The 26,900-nt window shown below is 52.4% G+C and overlaps 2 protein-coding genes across 8 annotated transcripts in view; one reads left to right on the top strand and one right to left on the bottom strand.

Annotated features, from left to right (window-relative positions):
• PTK2B (protein tyrosine kinase 2 beta) overlaps nt 1-9,686 on the bottom strand; it is a 96,336-nt gene extending 86,650 nt beyond the window's left edge. Inside the window, exons 1-2 of one of the 7 annotated variants that reach the window (XM_072926231.1) lie at nt 9,562-9,686; nt 7,660-7,824 (exon numbers count right to left, since the gene is read on the bottom strand). Coding sequence is in view for 5 of the 7 variants with exons in the window: in XM_072926227.1 (XP_072782328.1) it covers nt 7,660-8,086 (427 nt within the window). In the remaining 2 variants the exon portion in view is untranslated. Of the gene's footprint in view, nt 1-4,011; nt 4,339-6,590; nt 6,725-7,659; nt 8,323-9,561 lie in introns of those variants that run through there. The other 6 variants (XM_072926228.1, XM_072926227.1, XM_072926226.1 and 3 more) reach the window with 6 other exon arrangements.
• Nucleotides 9,544-26,900, top strand: part of LOC105760434 (E3 ubiquitin-protein ligase TRIM35) — a 46,851-nt gene continuing 29,494 nt past the window's right edge. The window contains exons 1-12 of the mRNA XM_072926225.1: nt 9,544-10,124; nt 11,611-11,701; nt 15,528-15,640; nt 18,001-18,184; nt 19,593-19,730; nt 19,979-20,065; nt 22,437-22,559; nt 24,215-24,354; nt 25,334-25,468; nt 25,562-25,791; nt 26,121-26,290; nt 26,413-26,502. Of these exons, the coding sequence (XP_072782326.1) occupies nt 9,580-10,124; nt 11,611-11,701; nt 15,528-15,640; nt 18,001-18,184; nt 19,593-19,730; nt 19,979-20,065; nt 22,437-22,559; nt 24,215-24,354; nt 25,334-25,468; nt 25,562-25,791; nt 26,121-26,290; nt 26,413-26,502 (2,046 nt within the window). The 5' untranslated portion in view covers nt 9,544-9,579. The remainder of the gene's footprint in view (nt 10,125-11,610; nt 11,702-15,527; nt 15,641-18,000; nt 18,185-19,592; nt 19,731-19,978; nt 20,066-22,436; nt 22,560-24,214; nt 24,355-25,333; nt 25,469-25,561; nt 25,792-26,120; nt 26,291-26,412; nt 26,503-26,900) is intronic.

Here is a 26,900-nt window from a genome sequence, read left to right as displayed (position 1 = left end):
CCATTTTCCCTGAATCCCATTTTCCCTGACTCCCATCTCCTCCTGCATCCCATTTTTCCTGAATCCATTTTCCCTGAATCCCATTTTCCCTGAATCCCATTTTCCCTGAATCCCATTTTCCCTGAATCCCATTTTTCCTGAATCCCATTTTCCCTGAATCCCATTTTCCCTGAATCCCATTTTCCCTGAATCCCATCTCCTCCTCCATCCCATTTTTCCCTGAATCCCATTTTCCCTGAATCCCATTTTTCCCTGAATCCCATTTTCCCTGAATCCCATTTTCCCTGAATCCCATCTCCTCCTGCATCCCATTTTTCCATGTTTCCGACCTCCTCCTGCATCCCATTTTCCCTGAATCCCATTTTCCCTGAATCCCATCTCCTCCTCCATCCCATTTTTCCCTGAATCCCATTTTCCCTGAATCCCATTTTTCCCTGAATCCCATTTTTCCTGAATCCCATTTTCCCTGCATCCCATCTGCTCCAGCTCCCCACTTTCCCTCCATCCCATTTTCCCTGAATCCCATTTTCCCTGAATCCCCTTTTCCCTGAATCCCATCTCCCCCTGCATCCCATTTTTTCCATGTTTCCGACCTCCTCCTGCATCCCATTTTTCCCTGCATCCCATTTTCCCTGAATCCCATCTCCTCCTGCATCCCATTTTCCCTGCATCCCATTTTCCCTGAATCCCATTTTCCCTGAATCCCATCTCCTCCTGAATCCCATTTTCCCTGAATCCCATTTTCCCTGAATCCCATCTCCCCCTGCATCCCATTTTTCCCTGCATCCCATCTCTCTTTTATCCCATTTTTTCCCCTGCTCCCTATTTTCCCATTTCCCCGCATCCCATCTCCCCCAGCTCCCCGCTTTTCCCTCCATCCCATTTTTCCCTCTTTCCCTTCTTTCCCCCTCACCCCCACCGGGAGCAGCTTCCCGGGAATCCGACCTTTTCCCGGGAATCCGCCCCCGGCCGGGAGCGCTGCCGGAATCCCACGCACGGGAATGACTCAGGATCAGGGGAACAGGGAAGGAACGCTGCGTTCCCGATATTCCCGCTGTTCCCGAGCTGGGATGGGATGGGGCCCGACCATCTGGGAAGGAAAACCTCTCTGGACATCCTGGAATTCCAGGATGGGATCTCCCAGGATGATCCCCGATCCCACTTTTTGGGATGGTGATTCCCGATCCATAAAACCTCTGGAGTTGCGTCTGTCTGATCCCAGCCCTGTCATTCCCAGCCCTGCAGCCGATCCCAGGAATTCCATGGGATTTCAGGCATTCCATGGGATCGAGGGAGGGGAGGGGTGCCGGATCCTCCCCACAGGGAAAATTCCCAAATTTCAGGGAATTTTTTCCGATTTTCCAAATGATTCCCTCTAATCCCCATCCCCATGGACATTTTGGCCGTTCCGGCTGCTCCAGCCGGGAGCGATCCCGGGAAAAGACATCCCAAAGCATCCCCAGGCTTGGGAAAATCCCAAATCCCGAATTTTTCAGGCCAGAAAAGAAGGAATTCCCACCTGGCCCCACTCCGCCTGTTCCCTGCCCAGAAATGATCCTGGAAAAAAATTGGGAATTCATTTTCCAGCCTGTGCTGACCCGGGATTGAGATCCCAAAGCTCTGCCGAGGCGCCAAATTCCCAAATCATGGATGATCCATGAATTCCCACCTGTCCATCACTCCCACCTAGCATTCCCATATTCCCATCATTCCCAGATATCCCACATTCAGAAATATCCATCATTCCCATATTCCCATATTCCTGGCATTCCCAAAATTCCCACGTGTCCATCATTCCCATATTCCCATCATTCTCATATTCCCATCGTTCCTATTTTCCCACCGTTCCCAGATATCCCACATTCAGAAATATCCATCATTCCCATATTCCCATATTCCTGTCATTCCCAAAATTCCCATAATTCCCACTTGTCCATATTCCCACAGTCCCATCATTCCCACGTATCCATCATTCCCATATTCCCACCATTCCCATTTTCCCATCATTTCCACATATCCCTTATTTTCATATTCCCATTATTCCCATGGATCCATCATTCCCATGGATCCATCATTCCCATTTTCCCATCATTCCCACGAGTCCCACATCAATCCCTTAACCAAAAAAAAAAAAAAAAAAAATCCCTTTTATTTAACCTAAAATCCCATTCCTGTCAGATCCCAGGATTTTCCCATTGTCAGATCCCAGGATTTTCTCATCAGATCCCAGGATTTCCCTGTCAGATCCCGGGATTTTCCCATCAGATCCTGGGATTTTCTCTCCAGATCCTGCGATTTTCCCATTGGATCCTGGGATATTCCCGTCAGATCCCCAGGATTTTCCTGTCAGATCCTGGGATTTTCCTGTCAGATCTCAGGATTTTCCCATCAGATCCTGGGATTTTCTCTCCAGATCCTGGGATTTTCCCATTGGATCCTGGGATATTCCTGTCAGATCCCTGGATTTTCCTGTCAGATCCCGGGATTTTGACTGACGGGATTTTTTGGGCTGTTTTCGGCCCCAACTCCGGAGCTTTCCGAGGTTTCCCGGGGGCTGTCGGGAGCCTCGGCCGCTTCCTGTTCCCCTTTTCCAGCCACTTCCTCAAACGGCCTCTCCGTGATCCCACCGGTCCCGTCCTTGCCGGGATCCTCCTGGGATCTTTCCTGGGATCTTTCCTGGGATCCATCCCCATCCATTCCGGGATTTTTTCTGAGATCCTTCCCAGGATCCATCCTTGTCCTTTCCAGGATCTCTTCTAGGATCCATCCCTGTCCTTCCCGGGATCCTTCCTGGGATCCTTCCCGGGATCCTTCCCAGGATCCATCCCTGCCCTTCCTGGGATCCTTCCTGGGATCCATCCTCATCCATCCTGGGATCCACCCCCCTCATTCCTAGGATCCATCCCCATCCATTCCGGGATTTTTTCTGAGATCCTTCCCAGGATCCAGCCTGGTCCTTTCCAGGATCTTTTCTAGGATCCTTCCCAGGATCCATCCCTGTCCATTCTGGGATTTTTTCCGGGATTCTTCCCAGAATCCATCCCTGTCTTTCCTGGGATCCTTCCCAGGATCCTTCCCCGTCCTTTCCGGGATAATTTCCAGGATCCATCCCTGTTCTTCCTGGGATCCTTCCCAGGATCCTTCCCAGGATCCATCCCTTCCCCTTTCTGGGATCATTCCTGGGAATCTTTCCTGGGATCCATCCCAGGATCCATCCCTTCCCCTTTCTGGGATCTTTTCCAGGATCCATCCCTGTTCTTCCTGGGATCCTTCCTGGGAATCTTTCCTGGGATCCACCTCACCCCCCTCATTCCCAGGATCCATTCCCATCCATTCCAGGACCTTTTCTGGGATCCTTCTCAGGATCCTTCCCCGGATCCATCCGTGTCCTTCCCAGGATCCTTCCCTATCCTTTCCAGGATCCATTCCCATCCTTCCCAGGATCCTTCCCTATCCTTTCCAGGATTTTTTCCAGGATCCATCCCTGCCCTTCCCGGGATCCATCCCGAGAGCAAACGCAGCCAAATCTGTGGGATTTTCCTCGGGAAAACCTCCTTTAATCCCTGTGGGATTTTCCCTGGTGCTTTTCCCAGGTTTTTACCCCTTCATCGGTGGAGGAACCATGGAAAAATTCCCAGATTTCCAGCTCCATCCGCCAGGAAAAAAGCCAAAGGATTCCGACGCTGCATTCCCAACCCTTGGAAAAGCTCGGGGCTGGATATGGATTTGGTGAATCCCTGGATGCACCAAATCCCACCAAATCCACCCCGTTCCCAATTCCCGCTTCCAGAATCGCCCCAGCACTGGGAAAACCTTGATTCCAGCAAAAATCCCATGGAATTCCCCATCCTCACCTCTGATATTCCCAAATTCCCGAACTTCCACCTTCACCTTCCCGCCGGGGAGCTCATCCCAGTTTTCCCGGAATGTTGGGAAGGGAATGGAATGGGATCCCGCTCCCATTCCCTCGGCTCTTCCCGGTGTTTCCCGAATTTGGGAAGCGGCTCTCACCTTCCCGCAGGATCCCCGTGTCCTGCTGGCTCCCGGTGGGATCGGATCCCGGATCCCGGTGGGATCAGATCCCGGATCCCGGCGGGATCGGATCCCGCGGGAAGCGCTGGAATCGCTTCCAGAAATCCGGGGATGGAAAAGCGGGAAGCAGGAAAACTCCGGGATCCTGCGCGGCGAGCTTTGGGAATCAGCCGGGAATTCGGGCGCGGATTCCAGGGAATCCTCTCCCGGCGCAGGGGGATCCAATCCCCCCGCCCCGGATTCCCGGGAAAAGCCGGAGCCGCTCCCGGAGCGCGGAAGGAGCCGGGGCAGGAAGGGGGAAAGGGGAAGGAGCGGGAGGCGGTCCCGGGGCGCCGCCACTCCCCCGGGAAGCGCCGCCGCCTTCCCGATCCCGGGATCCATCCCCGGGATCCATCCCCGGGATCCATCCCCGGGAATTCTGCCCGCAGGACGAGCCCAGATCCCCGATCCCGGCGGGGTTTGGAATTGTGGGAATGCCGGGAGGAAAAGCGGGAAGGGGAGGACGGGGAGCGGGGGGAGCCCCTGATCCCACAGCTGCGATCCCGGGATGGGCTGGGAATTCCCAGTGGGAATGGGGAATGAGAGGGGTGAGCGCTTCCCGAAATTCCAGGTGGGAATTCCTGTGGAGCTGCAGGCCACGGTGGTGACCAAGGACACCCGGCTCATTCCCATTCCCATTCCCGTTCCCGTTCCCATTCCCATCCCCATCCCCATCCTCATCCCCATCCCCATCCCCATTCCCGTTCCCATTCCCATTCCCATTCCCATTCCCATTCCCATTCCCATTCCCATTCCCACTCCCCAATCCCATTCCCAATCCCGTTCCCATTCCCGTCCCCATTCCCATTCCCATTCCCATTCCCATTCCCATTCCCATCCCCATTCCCATCCCCATTCCCGTTCCCATTCCCGTTCCCATTCCCATCCCCATTCCCATCCCCATTCCCATTCCCATTCCCATTCCCATTCCCATTCCCATTCCATCCCCTTCCCTAAGCTCCTGCTGTTCCCAAATTTTCCCTGCTCCAGGTTGTCCCAGCTGGAAAGACGGGAAGGAATCCCAAGGGATTCCCCCATTCCCTAAAACCCACAGGGAATTCCCTCATCATCCCCTTCTCTGGAATTCCCGATCCGGGATCATCCGCCCGGATTTCGGTTTTAGGGACGCCGAATCCTTTTTCCCAAGCGGATGAGGCGCAGGAATCCCGGGATCCTGGGGAGATCCCTTTTTCCGGGATGGCCGCGGATCCCTCCCGTGGATCCCTCCGTGGATCCCTCCCATTGATCCCTTTGTGGATCCCTCTGTGGATCCCTCCTGTGGATCCCTCCATGGATCCCTCTGTTGATCCCTCACCGTGGATCCCTCCATGGATCCCCCCATGGATCTCTCCTGTGGATCCCTCCATGGATCCGTCCCGTGGATCCCTCAGCGAATCTCACCCGTGGATCCCTCTGTTGATCCCACTGTGGATCCGTCCCGTGGATCCCTCCGTGGATCCCTCTGTGGATCCCTCCTGTGGATTCCAACTGTGGATCCCTCCATGGATCCCTCCTGTGGACCCCCCCAATGGATCCGTCCCGTGGATCCATCCAGTGGATCCGTCCCGTGGATCCCTCCATGGATCCCCCCCCCAGGATTCCCTAGTGGATCCCCTCCGTGGATCCCCTCCGTGGATCCCCTCCGTGGATCCCCCCCAGTGGATCCCCGGATCTCCATTCCCGGCTGTCCCCGATCTCTCCCACGCACACCAACACGCAATTCCCACGCTCCCGCTCCGGGCTGGAATCCCGGATCCCCTGGGCTGGAATCCCGGATCCTCCGGGCTGGAATCCCGGATCCAATCCCGGATCCCCCGGGCCAGAATCCCAGATCCAATCCCGGATCCCCCGGGCTGGAATCCCGAATCCCAGATTCCCCGGGCTGGAATCCCGGATCCTCCAGGCTGGAATCCCGGATCCCCTGGGCTGGAATCCCGGATCCAATCCCGGATCCCTGGGCCGGAATCCCGGATCCAATCCCGGATCCCCCGGGCCGGAATCCCGGATCCAATCCCGGATCCAATCCCGGATCCAATCCCGGATCCAATCCCAGATCCCCCGGGCTGGAATCCCGGATCCAATCCCGGATCCAATCCCGGATCCAATCCCGGATCCAATCCCGGATCCCCCGGGCCGGAATCCCGGATCCAATCCCAGATCCCCCGGGCTGGAATCCCGGATCCAATCCCGGGCCGGAATCCCGGATCCAATCCCGGATCCCCCGGGCCGGAATCCAGGATCCAATCCCGGATCCAATCCCGGATCCAATCCCGGATCCCCCGGACCACCGGGAATCTCCCGGAGCGCGTTTGGGGGGGTGGAATCCACTCATCCATATCCCAAAAAAATTCCCGGCGGGAATCTCCGCGGAGCTGCGCCCGTCCCGCTCCTCCCGACCCTTTTCCCACCCCGTCCCCTCATCCCGCACAATTTCGGGAGGAAAACGCCGCTGGAATTCCCGCGGATCCCAGCCCCAATCCCAAATTCCCGCGGCATTCCCGCTTTTCCCGAGGACCCACCGGAGAAGCGGCTCAGGAGGCGGCGGAGCCATCCCATGTTCCCTTTTCCAGAGGCGATCCCGATCCCGATCCCGATCCCGATCCCGATCCCGATCCCGATCCCGATCCCGATCCCGATCCCGTCGCTCCGGGAACGGCTCCCGGGAAACCGCAGCTCCCTCCCCTCCCCCCCTTCCCTCCCCCCTCCTCCTTTCCCAATTCCCAGTTTTTCCCATTTTTTTTTCCCATTGGTGCGGAGAGTTGGGAATTAAACCCGCCGGGATTTGTTCCCGTCGTTGTTGGGGAGCGGCGCTTGGAATTGCGGCTCGCGGGGATTTTATTTCAGTTAAAATTAAAATTAAAATTAAAAGTTAGAATTGGAATTAGAATTAGAATTGGAATTAGAATTAGAATTAGAATTAGAATTAGAATTAGAATTGGAATTGGAATTAGAATTAAAATCAAAAATTAAGATTAAAAATAAAACTAAAAAATAAAACTAAAAATTAAAATTAAAAATAAAAATAAAAATAAAAATTAAAATTAAAAATAAAAATAAAATTAAAATTAAAGCTAAAAATTAAAATTAAAAATAAAAATAAAATTAAAATTAAAAATAAAAATAAAATAGAATTTAAAACTGAAACAAAAATTAAAAATTAAAATTAAAATTAAAAATTATAATTAAAATTTAAATTAAAATTAAAAATTAAAATTAAAATAAAAATTGAAATTAAAAATAAAAATTAAAATAAAAATTGAAATTAAAAATAAAAATAAAAATAAAAATAAAAATAAAAATAAAAATAAAAATAAAAATAAAAATAAAAATAAAAATAAAAATAAAAATAAAAATAAAGCAAAAATTAAGAATTAAAATAAAAATAAAACTTAAACTTAAACTTAATATTGAAATAAAAATAAAAATTAAAATTAAAATAAAAAATACAATTAAAATTAAAATCAAAACCAAAATAAAAATTAAAAATTAAAATAAAAAAATTAAAACTAAAATAAAAATTAAAAAGAAAATTAAAAATAAAATTAAAATTAAAATTAAAATTAATTAAACAAACGGGGATCCACTTACTTTTTCCCGAGGGAGCTGCTGGATCCGGGAATGCTCTCCCGAGGATCCGCCGGGATTTGGGAGCGGGAGAAGTTGGAGGCGCTTCCCGAGGTTTGGATGGAGCCGTTCCCAGTGCCGGGAATTCTGCGGGATCCTGCTGCCATCTCCCGGCTGGAAAAGCGGGAGCTGGGAAAAAATTCCAACCCCCCTCCGTCATTCCAAGATTTCCTGGGAGAATTCCACTTCGGGATGGGTTTGGGGGTGGGAAAATCCTGGAAAACAGCGGGAATGAGGGGGGATGGGTGGATGGGGTCAGCCATGGGATCATCCCGGTTTTCCTCATCCCGGTTTTCCTCATCCCGGTTTTCCTCATCCCGGTTTTCCTCATCCCGGTTTTCCTCATCCCGGTTTTCCTCATCCCGGTTTTCCTCATCCTGGTTTTCCTCATCCTTTGGGATCGGCGTTGGGAAAGGGATTTGGTGGCGGGAGTGGGATGGATCGGACCGAAATTCCCGGATTTTCCCCCGCTTTTCCCATCTAATTCGGATCCCAAAGTGGTCGGGATATCCCAAAATCCAGCCGGATTTTCCAGAAATCATCCCACGGAATATTCCCACTCCTTGATTCCCAAACCAGCTGTGAAATTCCCTGGAAAAGGGAATTCCCTTTCCCTGGGATCTCCAGGAAGGGGAAAAAAGGAGGATTTGGGGAACCAGAGGTTGGAAAGGTCGGGAATTTTTTTTTCCATGTGGAGCCATCCCGGGAATCCTGACAGGGCCTCACCCCATCCCCCCACCACCCCCATCCCATTCCCAACCTCCGGCGATTTCCATGGAAACTGCGGATCGGAATTCCATGGAAACCCCATGGCAACCCCATGGCAACCCCATGGCAACCAACGGCGTTCCCAAATCCCGGAGGAGGCGGGAGAGGCCCGGGAATGCTGAGCCTGGAGAGATCCGGGCCTGCTTCCCATGGAATCCACGGAATTCCTGGGATTCCGCAGAGGGAGAGGATGGGGAGAGGCCGGGAAAGCAAATCCCAGGAATTCAGAGTGGGATCCCGGTTATGGGATGTTCCCAGGGATTCTCTGGGAATTCCAGCCCGGCCGGGAATTCCTGCCCCAGATCCCAAAATCCCAAGCTCCCCTTTCCCACTGGGAATTCCATTCCCTGGCTCCTGCCCCTCCAGCCCTTCCCCAAATTCCAGCTCTCCTGGAGCCCCTTTGGGATCGGGAAGCGGCTCCAAGGATTCCCTGGATCCTTCCCTGATCCCGGAGAACATTCCCGGCTCTCCCATCCTGGCATTGGATCCATCCCCATCTGATTCCTCCTGGAGAAGGAATTTTGGGATCCAGGGGCTTCACTGGGAATTCGGGACTCCAGGAAGGGTCTCCCTTCCCTTTTCCATCCCGAAATTCCATAAAAATCCCTCGGGATGGATCCTGAGCATCCTCGATCCCAGAATCCCGGAATGGTTTGGGATGGGATCCATGGAGCTCCAGTCCCATCCCATTCCCACCCCACCATCCCGATGCTCCAACTTTTCCTGTGACACTCCCAGGGATCCCTTGGGAATTCCAGCCCGGCCCCTCCCCTCATTCCAACCCCATTTCCCGAATCCCAGCGGGAAGCAGCGGCAGGAGCTCTCCCGGTGCCTTTTTCCCGCTGCTTCCCCGGAAAAGCGCCGGGAAAATTTGGAAAATTTGGAAAATTTGGGAGCGTGGTGGGGAGGGCGGCCATGATGCTCCCGCCGTTGCCAAGCAACGGGAAGCACTTCCGCGCATGCGCAGCAGCGCAGAGACACCGCCCCAGTTGCTTAGCAACGAGCGACGCTCAGCGCTGCGCGCATGCGCAGTGAGCGCCGCGCATCGGCCGTTGCCGGGGCAACGGGAAACGCGCATGCGCAGAAGCGGCAGCGCACCTGCGCTCAGGTGTGCTCATGGCGGACGGGGCGGGCCCGGGGCCGAGCCCGGAGCAGGCGGAGATCGGGCCCGGGCCTAAACCGGATCCTAAAGCTCATCCCAAACCGGATCCCGGTGCTGAGCCCGGTCCCGGGGCCGATCCCGGTCCCGGTGCTGTTCCCGGTCCCGGTGCTCTTCCCGGTGCTGATCCCGATCTCAGAGCCGATCCCGGTACCGATCCCGGTGCTATTCCCGGTGCTGATCTCGGTACCGATCCCGGTGCTGTTCCCGGTGCCGATCCCCGTTCCGGTGCCGATCCCGGTCCCGGTGCTGTTCCCGGTGCCGATCCCGATCTCAGAGCCGATCCCGGTGCTGTTCCCGGTGCTGTTTCCGGTCCCGGTTCCGATCCCGGTGCCGATCCCGATCTCAGAGCCGATCCCGGTGCTGTTTCCGGTACCGATCCCGGTGCTGTTCCCGGTGCCGATCGCGGTTCCGATCCCGGTTCCGATCCCGGTCCCGGCGCGGACTGGGAGCGCCAGCAGCGAATCGCCGCCCGCCGCCACCGCATCGATGGCCGGCGCCGGTGAGGAGCGGCGGGGCCATTCCCGTTCCCGGTTTTCCAGAGGATTCTCCCGGTTTTCCGCAGCGGGAGGTGGTGCTGGGGGGTGCCCGCCCCAAACCGGGACGGGGCCGGGGGTCGGGAGCGCACCCCAAACTCGGGGATTACCGGAACCGGGGCTGGGGATCTGTCCCAAACCTGTCCCGGGGGCTCAGGGACATTCCAGAGCTCGGGATCCATCCCAAAGGCTCAGGATCCATCCCAATCCAAATCCCAGGCTTGGGATCCATCCCAAATCCATTCCCAGGCTCAAAATCCATCCCAAATCCATTCCAAAGGCTCAGGATCCATCCCAATCCCAGGCTCAGGATCCATCCCAATCCCAATTCCAAGGCTCAGGATCCATCTGAAAAACAATCCCGGGCTCAGGATCCATCCCAAAAACTCAGGATCCATCCCAATCCCAAATCCAGGATTCAAATTCATCCCAAACCCAATCCTGGGGTCAGGATCTATCCCAAAGGTTCAGGATCCATCCCAATCCCAAATGCCAGTTCAGGATCCATCCCAAAGGCTCAGGATCCATCCCAATCCCAAATCCAGGCTCGGGATCCATCCCAAATCCATTCCCAGGGCTCAGAACCATTCCGATGGGCTCCAAGCCCATCCCAATCCCAATCCCAAAGGCTCAGGATCCATCCCAAACCAAATCCTAAAGGTTCAGGATCCATCCCAAAGGCTCAGAATCCATCCCTAACCCAATCCCAATCCCAAAGGCTCAGGATCCATCCCAATCCCAATCCCAATCCCAATCCCAATCCCAATCCCAATCCCAATCCCAGGCTGCGGGAATATCCCGAGCAGGAAGGATCCCATTGGGATCATCCCAAATCCCTTCCCGACCCCACCTGGGATTGATCCCACTGGAATATCCAAGTGGGATGGAATTATATTATATTTTATTATATATTATATTATATTATATTATATTATATTATATTATATCATATTATATTATATTATATTATATTATATTATATTATATTATATTATATTATATTATATTATATTATATTATATTATATTATATTATATTATATTATATTATATTATATTATATTATATTATATTATATTATATTATATTATATTATATTATATTATATTATATTATATTATATTATATTATATATAAAGATTTTATTAAATAATTCACCCTTTTATTAATTTTTATCTTTAATTTTCATTAAGCTTTAATTAAGGTTTTTATTAACTTTTTAGAATTAACTTTTTTATTAAGTTTTTTTATTAACTTATTAAGTTTTACATTTATAACTTTTATTATCTTTCATGTTTTTATCAGATTTTATATTTTTGTTTTTATTACATTTTATATATTTATTTATATACTTCTTATTATTTATTAATTTTATATATAAAATCATTATAAATAATGCTATTTTTATCAAATATTAACAAAATATTCCAACTTTTCCGTGTTTTCCGCCCAGGGAAGCCCTCGGAGAGAAGGTGGAGCGGGAAGAGGAGGAGGAGGAGGAAGAGGAGAGGAAGAGCCTGAGGCTGATCCAGGAGACCGAGAAGGTCGGGAAGGATTGGGAATTTCCTCTTGGATCCATCCCTATCCCAAATTTCCTCTTTTTTGGCCCAAAAACCAAAATTCCCAAGGAATTCCTGGGATTTGAGAGGGATCCTTGGGATCCAATGGGAATCTCCTCTTGGATCCATCCTTATCCCATTTTTCCTCATTTTTGGGCCAAAACCCGGGATAGAAATTCCCATGGAATTCCTGGGATTTGAGAGGGATCCGACGGGAATTTCCTCCTGGATCCATCCTTATCCCATTTTTCCTCTTTTTTGGGCCAAAAACCAGGAGAGAAATTCCCAAGGAATTCCTGGGATTTGAGAGGGATCCTTGGGATCCGACAGGAATTTCCTCTTGGATCCATCCTTATCCCATTTTTCCTTATTTTTGGGCCAAAAACCAGGAGAGAAATTCCCAAGGAATTCCTGGGATTTGAGAGGGATCCTTGGGATCCGATGGGAATTTCCTCTTGGATCCGTCCTTATCCCATTTTTCCTCATTTTTGGGCCAAAAACCCGGAGAGAAATTCCCAAGGAATTCCTGGGATTTGGGGCTGGATCCTTGGGATCCGATGGGAATTTCCTCCTGGATCCATCCTTATCCCATTTTTCCTCTTTTTGGGGCCAAAAACCGGGAGAGAAATTCCCAAGGAATTCCTGGGATTTGGGGCTGGATCCTTGGGATCCAATGGGAATTTCCTCTTGGATCCATCCTTATCCCATTTTCCCTCATTTTTGGCCCAAAAACCAGGAGAGAAATTCCCATGGAATTCCTGGGATTTGGGGCTGGATCCTTGGGATCCGATGGGAATTTGCTCCTGGATCCATCCTTATCCCATTTTTCCTCATTTTTGACCCAAAAACCGGGATAGAAATTCCCATGGAATTCCTGGGATTTGAGAGGGGTCCTTGGGATCCAATGGGAATTTCCTCCTGGATCCGTCCTTATCCCATTTTTCCTCATTTTTGGGACAAAAACCGGGAGAGAAATTCCCATGGAATTCCTGGGATTTCGGGCTGGATCCTTGGGATCCGATGGGAATTTCCTCCTGGATCCATCCTTATCCCATTTTTCCTCCTTTTTGGCCCAAAAACCAAAATTCCCAAGGAATTCCTGGGATTTGAGAGGGATCCTTGAGATCCAATGGGAATTTCCTCCTGGATCCATCCCTATCCCTGGTTTTCCTCTTTTTTGGGCCAAAAACCGGGATAGAAATTCCCAAGGAATTCCTGGGATTTGAGAGGGATCCTTGGGATCTGATGGGAATCTCCTCTTGGATCCATCCTTATCCCATTTTTCCTTTTTTTGGCCCAAAAACCAAAATTCCCAAGGAATTCCTGGGATTTGAGAGGGATCCTTGGGATCCAATGGGAATTTCCTCCTGGATCCATCCTTATCCCATTTTTCCTTTTTTTGGCCCAAAAACCAAAATTCCCAAGGAATTCCTGGGATTTTAGAGGGATCCTTGGGATCCGATGGGAATTTCCTCCTGGATCCGTCCTTATCCCATTTTTCCTCATTTTTGGGCCAAAAACCAGGAGAGAAATTCCCAAAAACCGGGATTTGGGGCTGGATCTTTGGGATCCAATGGGAATTTCCTGTTGGATCCATCCCTATCCCACATTTTCCTCTTTTTTGGCCCAAAAACCGGGAGAGAAATTCCCAAGGAATTCCTGGGATTTGAGAGGGATCCTTGGGATCCAATGGGAATTTCCTCCTGGATCCGTCCTTATCCCATTTTTCCTCATTTTTGGGACAAAAACCGGGAGAGAAATTCCCAAGGAATTCCTGGGATTTGAGAGGGATCCTTGGGATCCAATGGGAATTTCCTCCTGGATCCATCCTTATCCCATTTTTCCTCATTTTTGGGCCAAAAACCAAAATTCCCTCCTGGATCCATCCCTATCCCATTTTTCCTCATTTTTGGCCCAAAAACCGGGAGAGAAATTCCCAAGGACCGGGATTTGGGGCTGGATCCTTGGGATCAAATGGGAATTTCCTCCTGGATCCATCCCTATCCCACATTTTTCCTCTTTTTGGGCCAAAAACCGGGATAGAAATTCCCAAGGACCGGGATTGGAGTGGGATCCTTGGGATCCGATGGGAATGGTTGGATTCCATGGGCTTTTCCAACCTTAATTCCATACGGGGATTCTGGGATGGGAATCCATGATGGGATTCCGGGATGGGATTCTGGGATGGGATTTTGGGATGGGATTATGGAATGGGATGGGATGGGATTGTGGGATGGAAATCCAGGATGGGATTCCAAGATGGGATTATGGAATGGGATGGGATTGCGGGATGGGATTTTGGGATGGGATTTTGGGATGGGATTATGGAATTGCGGGATGGGATTGCGGGATGGGATGGGAATCTGGGATGGAATTCCAGGATGGGATTCTGGGATGAGATTATGGAATTTGGATGGGATTCAGGGATGGGATTCCGGGATGGGATTCCAGGATGGGATTCTGGGATTTTGGGATGGGATGGGATTGTGGCATGGGAATCCAGGATGGGATTCCGAGATGGGATTATGGAACGGGATGGGATTGCGGGATGGGATGGGAATCCGGGATGGGGTGGGATTTGGGATGGGATTATGGAATGGAATGGGTTTTTGGGAACGGATTCTGGGATGGGATTCCAGGATGAGATTCCAGGATGGGAATCCAGGATGGGTTGGGATTCTGGGATGGGATGGGATTCTGGGATGGGATTCCAGGATGGGATTATGGGATGGGATTCTAGGATGGGATTCCGGGATGGGATTCCGGGATGGGATTCCGGGATGGGAATCCATGATGGGATTCTGGGATGGGATGGGATTCTGGGATGGGATTATGGAATGGGATGGGATTCCGGGATGGGATTCTGGGATGGGATTCCGGGATGGGATTCCGGGATGGGAATCCATGATGGGATTCTGGGATGGGATTCCAGGATGGGATTCTGGGATGGGATGGGATTCTGGGATGGGATTCCGAGATAGGATTCCAGGATGGGATTATGGGATGGGATGGGATTATGGGATGGGATGGGATTCCGGGATGGGATTCTGGGATGGGATTCTGGGATGGGATTCCGAGATGGGATTCTGGGATGGGATTCTGGGATGGGATTCTGGGATGGGGTGGGATTATGGAATGGGATTCCGGGATGGGATTCCGGGATGGGATTCTGGGATGGGATTCCGGGATGGGATTCTGGGATGGGATTTTGGGATGGGATTATGGAATGGGATGGGATTCTGGGATGGGATGCGATTGCGGGATGGAAATCCAGGATGGGATTCCGAGATGGGATTATGGAATGGGATGGATTGCGGGATGGGATGGGAATCTGGGATGGGATGGGATTCTGGGATGAGATTATGGAATTTGGATGGGATTCTGGGATGGAATTCCGGGATGGGATTCTGGGATGGGATTATGGAATAGGATGGGATTCCGGGATGGGATTCCAGGATGGGATTATGGAATGGGATGGGATTCTGGGATTCCGGGATGGGATTCCAGGATGGGATTCTGGGATGGGATTATGGAATGGGATGGGATACCAGGATGGGATTCTGGGATGGGATTTTGGGATGGGATTCTGGGATGGGATGGGATTATGGAATGGTATTATGGAATGGGATGGGATTCTGGGATGGGATGGGATTTTGGGATGGGATTCAGGGAAGGGATTCAGGCAAGGAAAGGGATTTTGGGATCCTTTAGGCACGGGGATTTGACCGGGATCCACGGGATTTGGATTCCCAACGATCCGGGATTAGTGCATTCCAAACCCAAATTCCCGGGAACGTCCCTTCCCTGGCAGGTCCTGGCCAAGCTGCTTTTCCACGGGACGCAGCTCCTGACCGACGTCCAGGTGGAATCCGATCTCCGGGAATCGCGGCGGCGGGAAAAGGAGGGGCCGGAGAAGCTGAGGAGGTGAGGGGGAGGAGCCAGGAATTTTGGGAATGCCGCTGCATTCCCATGGGAAATTGAGGCCCGTGAGGTGGGCCCAAATCCCACCCGGCCCAGGAGGTTGGAGGGAGTTTTCCAGAGGTTTCCTGGGAGAGCTGGAATTTGGGGAAGGGCTGGAGGGGCAGGAGCCAGGGAATGGAATTCCCAGTGGGAAAGGGGAGCTTGGGATTTTGGGATCTGGGGCAGGAATTCCCGGCCGGGCTGGAATTCCCAGAGAATCCCTGGGAATGTCCAAGGGTGGGTTTGGATCACTTTGGGATCATGGGAAGTGTCCCTGGGATGGGATGGAAGGTCCATGGATCCCATCCCAAACCATTCCGGGATTCTGGGATCGAGGACACTCAGGATCCATCCCGAGGGATTTTTATGGAATTTGGGGATGGAAAAGGGAAGGGAGACCCTTCCTGGAGTCCCGAATTCCCAGTGAAGCCCCTGGATCCCGAAATTCCTTCCCAGGAGGAATTGGGATGGGGATGGATCCAATGCCAGGCTGGGAGAGCCGGGAATGTTCCCCTGGATGGGGGAAGGATCCAGGGAATCCTTGGAGCCGCTTCCCGATCCCAAAGGAGCTCCAGGAGAGCTGGAATTTGGGGAAGGGCTGGAGGGGCAGGAGCCAGGGAATGGAATTCCCAGTGGGAATGGGGAGCTTGGGATTTTGGGATCTTGGGAAGGAATTCCTGGCTGGGCTGGAATTCCCAGAGAATCCCTGGGAATATCCAAGGAAATGTTGGAGCAGCCTGGGATGGTGGGATGGGAACGGTTTAGGATGGAAGTTCCACGAATCCCACCCAAAGCATCCTGGAATTCCTCCTTGGAATTCCTCAGCGCATTCCCGGAAGGGCCCTGCCTGTCCTGCTCTGACAGTGGATTTTTTCCTAGCGGGATTTTCCAAAGCTTTCCCAATTTCTGGCATTCCCTGATTCCCACCAGGATCGTTCCCGGCCGGTCCTCTCCTGCTTTTCCAGCAGCCGCATTCCTGGAAATTCCAGGAATCACCAAATCCATGCTCCTGGGATTTAGGGAAGAGATTCATAGAAGGGATTTAGGGGATTTAGGGAAGGGATTTGGGAAAGGAAAGGGATTTTAGGGAAGAGATTTAGGGAAGGAACGGGATTTTAGGGAAGAGATTTAGTATAAGGAAAGGGATTCAGGGAAGGGATTTAGGGAAGGGATTTAGGGAAAGAATTTATGGAAAGGATTTAGGAAAAGGATTCAGGGAATGGATTCAGGGAAGGGATTCAGGGATGGGATTTAGGGAAGGGATTTAGGGAAGGGATTCAGGGAAGGGATTCAGGGAAGGGATTCAGGGAAGGGATTCAGGGAAGGGATTCAGGGAAGGGATTTAAGGAAGAGATTCAGGGAAGGGATTCAGGGATGGGATTTAGGAAAGGGATTCAGAGAAGGGATTTAGGGAAGGAAAGGGATTTAGGGAAGGGATTCAGAAAAGGAATTCAGGGAATGGAGTCAGGGAAGGAATTCAGGGAAGGGATTCTGGGAAGGAGTTTTGGGAATGGATTCAATGAATGGATTCAGGGAAGGGATTCAGGGAAGGGATTTATGGAAGTGATTTAGGGAAGGGATTTAGGGAAGGGATTCAGGGAAGGGATTCAGGGAAAGGTTTTTGGGAATGGATTTAGGGAAGGGATTCAGAGAAGGGATTCAGGGAAGGGATTCAGAGAAGGGATTCAGGGAAGGAGTTTTGGGAATGGATTCAGGGAAGGGATTTGGGAAAGGAAAGGGATTTTAGGGAAGAGATTTAGGGAAGGGATTTAGGGAAAGGATTCAGGGAAGGGATTCAGGGAAGGGATTCAGGGAAGGGATTTGGGGAAGAGATTTAGGGAAGGGATTCGGGGAACGAGTTTTGGGAATGGAGTCAGAGAAGGGATTCAGGGAAGGGATTCAGGGAAGGGATTTAGGGAAGGAATTTAGGGAAGGGATTCATGGAAGAGATTCAGGGAAGGGATTTAGGGAAGGGATTCAGGGAAGGGATTCAGGGAAGAGATCCAGGGAAAGGTTTTTGGGAAGACATTTAGGGAAGGGATTCATAGAAGGGATTTAGGGATGGAATTTAGGGAAGGGATTTAGGGAAGGGATTTGGGAAAGGGATTCAGGGATGGGATTCAGGGAAGGGATTCAGGGAATGGATTCAGGGATGGGATTCAGGGAAGGGATTTAGGGAAGGGATTCAGGAAAGGGATTTAGGGAAGGGATTCAGGGAAGGGATTCAGGGAAGGGATTCGGGGAAGGGATTTCGGGAAGGGAAGAATCCCGGTCTGGAGCACTTCCAGCCCTCTCCCAGCTCCCCAATTCCCGCCTTCCCGCAGGCTGGAAAAGCTGGAGGAGGAAGCCAAGCGCGGGACGGAAAAACTGGTGGAGATCAACTCCAAGTGGGGCTCGGCGGGGGACGTGAGGATCCCGCAGGAACTGGGGGAGCTGCTGGAGCAGCAGCAGGAGCAGTGCCAGCAGCTCCTGGCCGGGAAGAACCGGCTGATCCGAGAGCTCCAGGAGGTACCTGGGAATTCCGGGAGCTGCTCCCTGTCCGTGGAGCCAGGCTGGGAGAGCCGGGAATGCGCAGCTGGATCAGGGAAGGATCCAGGGAATCCTTGGAGCCGCTTCCCGATCCCCAAGGGGCTCCAGGAGAGCTGGAATTTGGGGAAGGGCTGGAGGGGCAGGAGCCAGGGAATGGAATTCCCAGTGGGAAAGGGGAGCTTGGGAGTTTGGGATCTTGGGCAGGAATTCCCGGCTGGGCTGGAATTCCCAGAGAATCCCTGGATCCCTGGCAGTGTCCAAGGGTGGGTTTGGATCACTTTGGGATCGTGGGAAGTGTCCCTGGGATGGGATTGAAGGTCCATGGATCCCATCCCAAACCATTCCGGGATTCTGGGATCGAGGACACTCAGGCTCAATCCCAAGGGATTTTTATGGAATTTGGGGATGGAAAAGGGAAGGGAGACCCTTCCTGGAGTCCCGAATTCCCAGTGAAGCCCCTGGATCCCAAAATTCCTTCTCCAGGAGGAATCAGGATGGGGATGGATCCAATCCCAGGCTGGGATATCTGGGAATGTGCATCTGGATCAGGGAAGGATCCAGGGAATCCTTGGAGCCGCTTCCTGATCCCAAAGGGGCTCCAGGAGAGCTGGAATTTGGGGAAGGGCTGGAGGGGCAGGAGCCAGGGAATGGAATTCCCAGTGGGAAAGGGGAGCTTGGGATTTTGGGATCTGGGGAAGGAATTCCGGCTGGGCTGGAATTCCCAGAGAATCCCTGGATCCCAGGCAGTGTCCAAGGGTGGGTTTGGATCACCCTGGAATCATGGGAAGTGACCCTGGGATGGGATTGGAGCTCCATGGATCCCATCCCAAACCATTCCGGGATTCTGGGATCGAGGACGTTCAGGATCCATCCCGAGGGATTTTTATGGAATTTGGGGATGGAAAAGGGAAGGGAGACCCTTCCTGGAGTCCCAAAATCCCAGTGAAACTCCTGGATCCCAAAATTCCTTCTCCAGGAGGAGTTGGGAGGGGGATGGATCCAATGCCAGGCTGGGAGAGCCGGGAATGTTCCCCTGGATCAGGGAAGGATCCAGGGAATCCTTGGAGCCGCTTCCCAATCCCCAAGGGGCTCCAGGAGAGCTGGAATTTGGGGATGGGATGGAGGGGCAGGAGCCAGGGAATGGAATTCCCAGTGGGAAAGGGGAGCTTGGGATTTTGGGATCTGGGGAAGGAATTCCCGGCTGAGCTGGAATTCCCAGATAATCCCTGGGAGCATCCAAGGAAATGTTGGATCACCGTGGGATGGCGGGGTTGGAATCGGGTGATCCTTCCCACCCAATCCACGATAATTCCGTGTCCGGCCGTTTCCCTGCGGATTCCCGCTGGATTCCCGCTGATTCCGGCCCCCTTTTCCCTGGTTTTTCCAGGCGCTGAAAGCCAAGGAGGAGCAGTACGAGCAGGTCCTGCGGGAGCAGGCGGGCGACATCCGCCTTCTCCTGGAAAGGATGGAAGAACAAACCAGGAACATGCTCCAAGCCCACCGGCACCACCTCCGGCGCATCGAGGTACCCGATTCCCGGGAAAACCAGGAAAATTGGGGAAAAAATGGGAAAAACTCCTCCATATTTTTGTGGGAAAAAAAATAAATTAAAAAAATTCAGGGTGGCGGTGCCCAGGTGAAATCCGGGTGGGTGAAGTCGGAATCCGGAGCTCCGAGGGGTTGGGAATGAGTTTGGGAGCGATCCGGGAGCGTCGCTGCCCGGCTGTTCCCATTCCCGGAGATCCCAGCGCGGAATTCCCGTCTCTTCCGCAGAAAACGTTGGAGGAGGAGCGTCGGGAAATTCTGGCCAGCAACCGGAAAAGATGGGATGAGGCCATCCGGGCCCACAACGACCACGAGGTGAATCCCATGGGAGAGTTTTTTTTCCTTTTTTTGGGAAAATTCCCAAAAACCCTCCGGGATCACCGAGTCCAACCATTCCCAGAGCGGATCCAACCCCAAAAAGGGCCAAATCCACGTGGATTTTAATCCCAGTGGGAATGGGGACTCCACCCTGCTCTGGGTGGAGTCTTCCAGGTGGGAATTGTTCCCAAGATCCAACCAAACCTCCTCTGGAAGTTTCCTCCTTATCCCGTGGGAGTAGAGGCTGATCCCACCTGGCTTCAACTTTTCCGGGAATTCCGGAAAGTTCCCTCTGGAGCGTCCCTGTCTCCGGGCTCGCTGAGATGTTTTCCCGGCTGCCTCAGCTGCTCCAGCCCCATTCCCGATCCGTTCCTGTTCCCTGGACACGCTCCAGGTCCCCCTCGGAATGCCGGGATCGGCTCTGCCCTGGAGGAGCTTTTTTTGGGATTGGGGTGGGAACGGGCTGGGATCGGGGTGGAGGCGGTGGGATGGGGCTGGATGAGGTGGGATGGGGTTGGAGGACATTGGATGAGGTTGGGATGGGCTTGGATGAGGTTGGGTGAGGTTGCGATGGAGTTGGATGAGGTGGGATGGGGTTGGATGAGGATGGGATGAGGTGGGATAAGGTTGGATGAGGTGGGATGGGGTTGGATGAGGATGGGATGAGGTGGGATAAGGTTGGATGAGGTGGGATGGGGTTGGATGAGGATGGGATGAGGTGGGATAAGGTTGGATGAGGTGGGATGGGGTTGGATGAGGATGGGATGAGGTGGGATAAGGTTGGATGAGGTGGGATGGGGTTGGAGAACATTGGATGAGATTGGAGAACAATGGATGAGGCTGGAGGAGGTGGGACGAGGTTAGAGGACATGGGATGAGGTTGGAGTATATTGGATGAGGTTGGAGGAGGTTGGATGAGGTCGGAGAACATTGGATGAGGTCGGAGGACATTGGATGAGGTCGGAGGACATTGAATGAGGTCGGAGGACATTGGATGAGGTTGGAGGACATTGGATGAGGTTGGAGAACATTGGATGAGGTTGGAGAACATTGGATGAGGTCGGAGGAGGTGGGATGAGGCTGGAAGAGGTGGGATGAGATTGGAGAACATTGGATGAGGCTGGAGGAGGTGGGATGAGGCTGGAGGAGGTGGGATGAGGCTGGAGAACATTGGATGAGGTTAGAGGACATTGGATGAGGTCAGAGGACATTGGATGAGGTCAGAGGACATTGGATGAGATTGGAGAACATTGGATGAGGTCGGAGGACATTGGATGAGGTCAGAGGACATTGGATGAGATTGGAGAACATTGGATGAGATTGGAGAACATTGGATGAGGTTGGAGAACATTGGATGAGGCTGGAGAACATTGGATGAGGCTGGAGAACATTGGATGAGGCTGGAGGACATTGGATGAGGCTGGAGGAGATGGGATGAGGCTGGAGGAGGTGGGATGAGGTTGGAGAACATTGGATGAGGTTGGAGGACATTGGATGCGGCTGGAGGACATTGGATGAGGCTGGAGGAGGTTGAATGAGGTCGGAGGACATTGGATGAGGTTGGAGGAGGTGGAACAAGGTTAGAGGACATTGGATGAGGTTGGAAGACATTGGATGAGGTTGGAGGAAGTGGGATGAGGTCGGAGAACATTGGATGAGGTTGGAGAACATTGGATGAGATTGGAGAACATTGGATGAGATTGGAGAACATTGGATGAGATTGGAGAACATTGGATGAGATTGGAGAACATTAGGTGAGATTGGAGAACATTGGATGAGGTCGGAGGACATTGGATGAGGTTGGAGGAGGTGGGATGAGGCTGGAGGACATTGGATGAGGGTGGAGGAGGTTGGATGATGGTGGAGGAGGTGGGATGAGGTTGGAGGACATTGGATGAGGGTGGAGAACATTGGATGAGATTGGAGAACATTGGATGAGGGTGGAGAACATTGGATGAGGGTGGAGAACATTGGATGAGGCTGGAGGAGGTGGGATGAGGTTGGAGGAGGTGGGATGAGGCTGGAAGAGGTGGGATGAGGGTGGAGAACATTGGATGAGGGTGGAGAACATTGGATGAGGTTGGAGAACATTGGATGAAATTGGAGAACATTGGATGAGGCTGGAGGACATTGGATGAGGGTGGAGGAGGTGGGATGAGGTTGGAGGAGGTGGGATGAGGCTGGAAGAGGTGGGATGAGGGTGGAGAACATTGGATGAGGTCGGAGGACATTGGATGAGGCTGGAGAACATTGGATGAGATTGGAGAACATTGGATGATGCTGGAGGAGGTGGGATGAGGTTGGATGAGGTTAGAGGACATTGGATGATGCTGGAGGAGGTGGGATGAGGTTCTCCTTGCCCCCCCAGCTGGAATTCCTGCGGAAGCAGATGGACAAGGCGCTGGATTTCGAGCAGCAGCTGAGCGAGCTGCAGGAGGAGAGCGTGGAGAAGTACGACAGCGTGAAATTCCAGCTGGAACAGGACGTGCAGGTACCGGGAAAGGCCCCGGATCACGGAATCACCTCTGGGAATCCTGGAATGGTTTGGGTGGGAAGGGACCTCAAAGCCCAAACCATTCCAACCTCGACACCTCCATGATCCCGGGGTGATCCAAATCCACCCTTGGGCACTGCCAGGGATCCAGGGATTCTCTGGGAATTCCAGCCCAGCCAGGAATTCCTGCCCAAGATCCCAAAATCCCAAGCTCCCCTTTCCCACTGGGAATTCCATTCCCTGGCTCCTGCCCCTCCAGCCCTTCCCCAAATTCCAGCTCTCCTTTCCCTCTGGAAAAGGCTCCAAGGATTCCCTGGATCCTTCCCTGATCCAGGGGAACATTCCCGGCTCTCCCAGCCTGGGATTGGATCCATCCCCATCCCGACTCCTCCTTGAGAAGGAATTTTGGGATCCAGGGGCTTCACTGGGAATTGGGGACTCCAGGAAGGGTCTCCCTTCCCTTTTCCATCCCCAAATTCCATAAAAATCCCTCGGGATGGATCCTGAGTGTCCTCGATCCCAGAATCCCGGAATGGTTTGGGATGGGATCCATGGACCTCCAATCCCATCCCAGGGACACTTCCCACCATCCCGGGGTGATCCAAACCCACACTTGGACATTTCCAGGGATTCTCTGGGAATTCCAGCCCAGCTGGGAATTCCTTCCCAAGATCCCAAAATCCCAAGCTCCCCTTTCCCACTGGGAATTCCATTCCCTGGCTCCTGCCCCTCCAGCCCTTCCCCAAATTCCAGCTCCCCTGGAGCCCCTTTGGGGATCGGGAAGCGGCTCCAAGGATTCCCTGGATCCTTCCCTGATCCAGGGGAACATTCCCAGCTCCCCATCCCGCCCTGGAGCAGCTCCCTGGCATTCCCTGGACTCGCTCCAGCAGCTCCTCACCCCCTGTTCCCGATAACTCGGAAGTTTGGGATGTTCCCAGAGGTGTTTTGGGATGGAAGCAGCTCCGTGCTGGAGCTCAGCATTCCCAGGGAAGACGGGAAAACGTTGGAAAAACAACCTGGAGTTGTGTCTGGGGAAGGCTCCGGAGATAATTTTCCCTGTTTGTGTTCCACGGCCTTATCCCGGTTTGGGAGCAGCCTTGGGAACAGGGATAACAACAGAGAAATTCCTCAGGCAGCTCCAGGAAAAGTTTTCCACTGGATATTAGGAATATTTTCTTCCCCAAATAGCTGTAAAATATCCCAATATTAATCCCCACAAATGCAGAATTCCCTAAGGAGGAGGAGCGGGAATTCTCTGTGCCCACTGCAGGTGGAAAAAAAAAATAAATTAAAATTCCTGGAAGCAAAAATTGCAGCTGGGACTGGGATTTAGGGTGGGAATTCCGAGGTGGGAGAGGCTGGGATTGGGAAGGATTTCCCCGGTGGTTGTTTAGGGTTTGTCTTTGGATTTCTGCCTTGGGTGGAATTTTTGGGAATTAACCCCTGGATCGTGGCTTGCCTCCATCCTCTGGAAAGGGAAAAACTCTTAGCCCTGCTGGGATTTAATTCCAACTTTTCTTTTCCTGGGGAATCCAAACCCTTTCCGGGAGTTTCCCTGGGTTTTCCCTAAACTCCGGGTTCTTTTTTCTGATCCTTCTTTTTTTTTCCTGTGGAATTCTTTGTGATTTTTTTTTTTTCCCATGGAATTCCAGTACCTGGAGAGGAAACTCCAGCAGATGAAGGGAATTCACCACCTGAACCAGGTGAAGCTGGAATACAACCTGGACGTGCTCCGGCAGCTGGATGTGGAAAATTCCACGCTCCGATCCCAGCAGAAAAGGAAAATCAGCCGGTAAAACCCACCCCGGGAATTCCCTCCCGTTCCAAAACTTCTCCCCACCTCCGGGGAAAATTCCCAAATCCCGGCTCTTCGCCCCTTCCCAGATTCTGAACATCCCTGGAACTGCTGAGGGACAAAATGGCCAAGCAGGGGATGAAATTCCAAGAGGAATTTTCCTTTTTTGTCCCTTCCCAGATTCCGGACGTCCCTGGAATTGCTGAGGGACAAAATGGCCAAGCAGGGGACGAAATTCCAAGAGGAATTTTTGTCCCTTTTTTGTCCCTTCCCAGATTCCGGACCTCCCTGGAACTGCTGAGGGACAAAATGGCCAAGCAGGAGATGAAATTCCAAGAGGAATTTTTGTCCCTTCCCAGATTCCGGACGTCCCTGGAACTGCTGAGGGACAAAATGGCCAAGCAGGAGATGAAATTCCAAGAGGAATTTTTGTCCCTTCCCAGATTCCGGACATCCCTGGAATTGTTGAGGGACAAAATGGCCAAGCAGGAGAGGAAATTCCAAGAGGAATTTTTGTCCCTTCCCAGATTCCGGACGTCCCTGGAACTGCTGAGGGACAAAATGGCCCAGCAGGGGATGAAATTCCAAGAGGAATTTTTGTCCCTTTTTTGTCCCTTCCCAGATTCCGGACGTCTCTGGAATTGCTGAGGGACAAAATGGCCAAGCATGGGGTGAAATTCCAAGAGGAATTTTTGTCCCTTCCCAGATTCCGGACATCCCTGGAATTGCTGAGGGACAAAATGGAAATGCAGGAGACAAAATTCCAAGAGGAATTTTTTTCCTTTCCCAGATTCCGGACATCCCTGGAATTGCTGAGGGACAAAATGGAAATGCAGGAGACAAAATTCCAAGAGGAATTTTTGTCCCTTTTTTGTCCCTTCCCAGATTCCGGACGTCCCTGGAATTTCTGAGGGACAAAATGGAAAAGCAGGAGATGAAATTCCCAGGGGAATTTTCCTTTTTTGTCCCTTCCCAGATTCCGGACATCCCTGGAATTGCTGAGGGACAAAATGGCCAAGCAGGAGACAAAATTCCAAGAGGAAAAGCAGAGCCTGGAATCGGAACTGGAGCGTCTCACCGGGCAGTTCCAGGAGATGCAGAGCCGGATGAGGTGGGAATTCCAGGGGTCGGAATTCCGACCCCGCGGGGATCCTCGGGAACAGCGGAGCGGGATCCGATCCCTTCGGGATCCTTTTTCCCGCAGGCAGCTGATGCGGAGCAGCGCCGAGAAATTCCGGCAGGTTTGGATCGTCAACGAGGAGGAGGCCAAAGCCCTGATCCGGGAAGCGCTGGATGCCGATCGGATCATCCGCGTCCAGCAGCTGGGAATGCCGTGGGAAGAGCCTGGCCGGTGGTTCCTGGATAACGTGGGACCCCTGGGACGCCGCCAGGAGAAGAGGGATGCCATGCAGGTGGCCACCAAACTTCTGGAAGGTGGGATCCGTGAATTCCTTGGAATTTACAGGGGGAAAGGCTCCGGCGTCCCGCCGATCCTTGGGATTTCCAGATGGGATCATCCGGGAGTCACCAGCCCTGAGCTGGCTCGTTCCAAGGGATGTTCCCGCTGTTTTTTCCCGGTTTTCCCAGTTCCAACAAGCAGCTCTCATCCCAGGAGATTTGTTTTCCAGGGATTTTGCCGCCGGTGACTCCCAAGGTTTGGGATTTTGCTCCCAGGTTCCAGGAGATTTGTTTTCCAGGGATTTTGCCGCCGGTGACTCCCAAGGTTTGGGATTTTGCTCCCAGCTTCCCGCTCTGATTTTCAGGGATCGAGTCTGGAAAAGCGGAGCAGGAAGGGAGGAGGAGGAGGAAAGGAGAGCGGAGCGCAGAAGGAGGGAAGGAAAACCAGGAAAAGGTGGAGGAAACAGCCACATCCCGGCCGGGCATTCCCAGGAAAACCCTCCGGAAAATCCTGGAGGTCCTGAGCGAGGAGTCGGTGAGCGGCGCTGGGATCCGGGAGCGGCCCCGGATCCGGGTTTTTTTTTGTGGATTCCTTTGGAATGAGGGCTGGGAACGCTCACCGTGGCTCTGCCGCCTCTTCCCGGCCTTTTTCCCAAGGGATTCCTGCTGGAAAACAAACTCCTAAAGCCGCTGCGGGAGGTGGTGGGACCCCGGAACGACGTCCGGCAGCTCCGGTCCGTCCTCGAGGTGAGCTGGGATCGGATCTCCCGGGATTGGGCTTGGAATGCTCAGCACCAGGAGGATGTGGAAGAGCTGGGAATGTTCCCCTGGATCGGGGAAGGATCCAGGGAATCCTTGGAGCCGCTTCCCGATCCCCAAGGGGCTCCAGGGGAGCTGGAATTTGGGGAAGGGCTGGAGGGGCAGGAGCCAGGGAATGGAATTCCCAGTGGGAAAGGGGAGCTTGGGATTTTGGGATCTGGGGCAGGAATTCCTGGCTGGGCTGGAATTCCCAGAGAATCCCTGGGAATGTCCAAGGGTGGGTTTGGATCACCCTGGGATCATGGGAAGTGTCCCTGGGATGGGATTGAAGCTCCATGGATCCCATCCCAAACCATTCCGGGATTCTGGGATCGAGGACACTCAGG

Source organism: Taeniopygia guttata, chromosome 3 (assembly GCF_048771995.1).
Source record: "Taeniopygia guttata chromosome 3, bTaeGut7.mat, whole genome shotgun sequence".
Taxonomy (NCBI): Eukaryota; Metazoa; Chordata; class Aves; order Passeriformes; family Estrildidae; genus Taeniopygia; species Taeniopygia guttata.
Note: the sequence above shows the minus strand (reverse complement) of the source record. Positions and strands in the feature narration are given on the sequence as shown.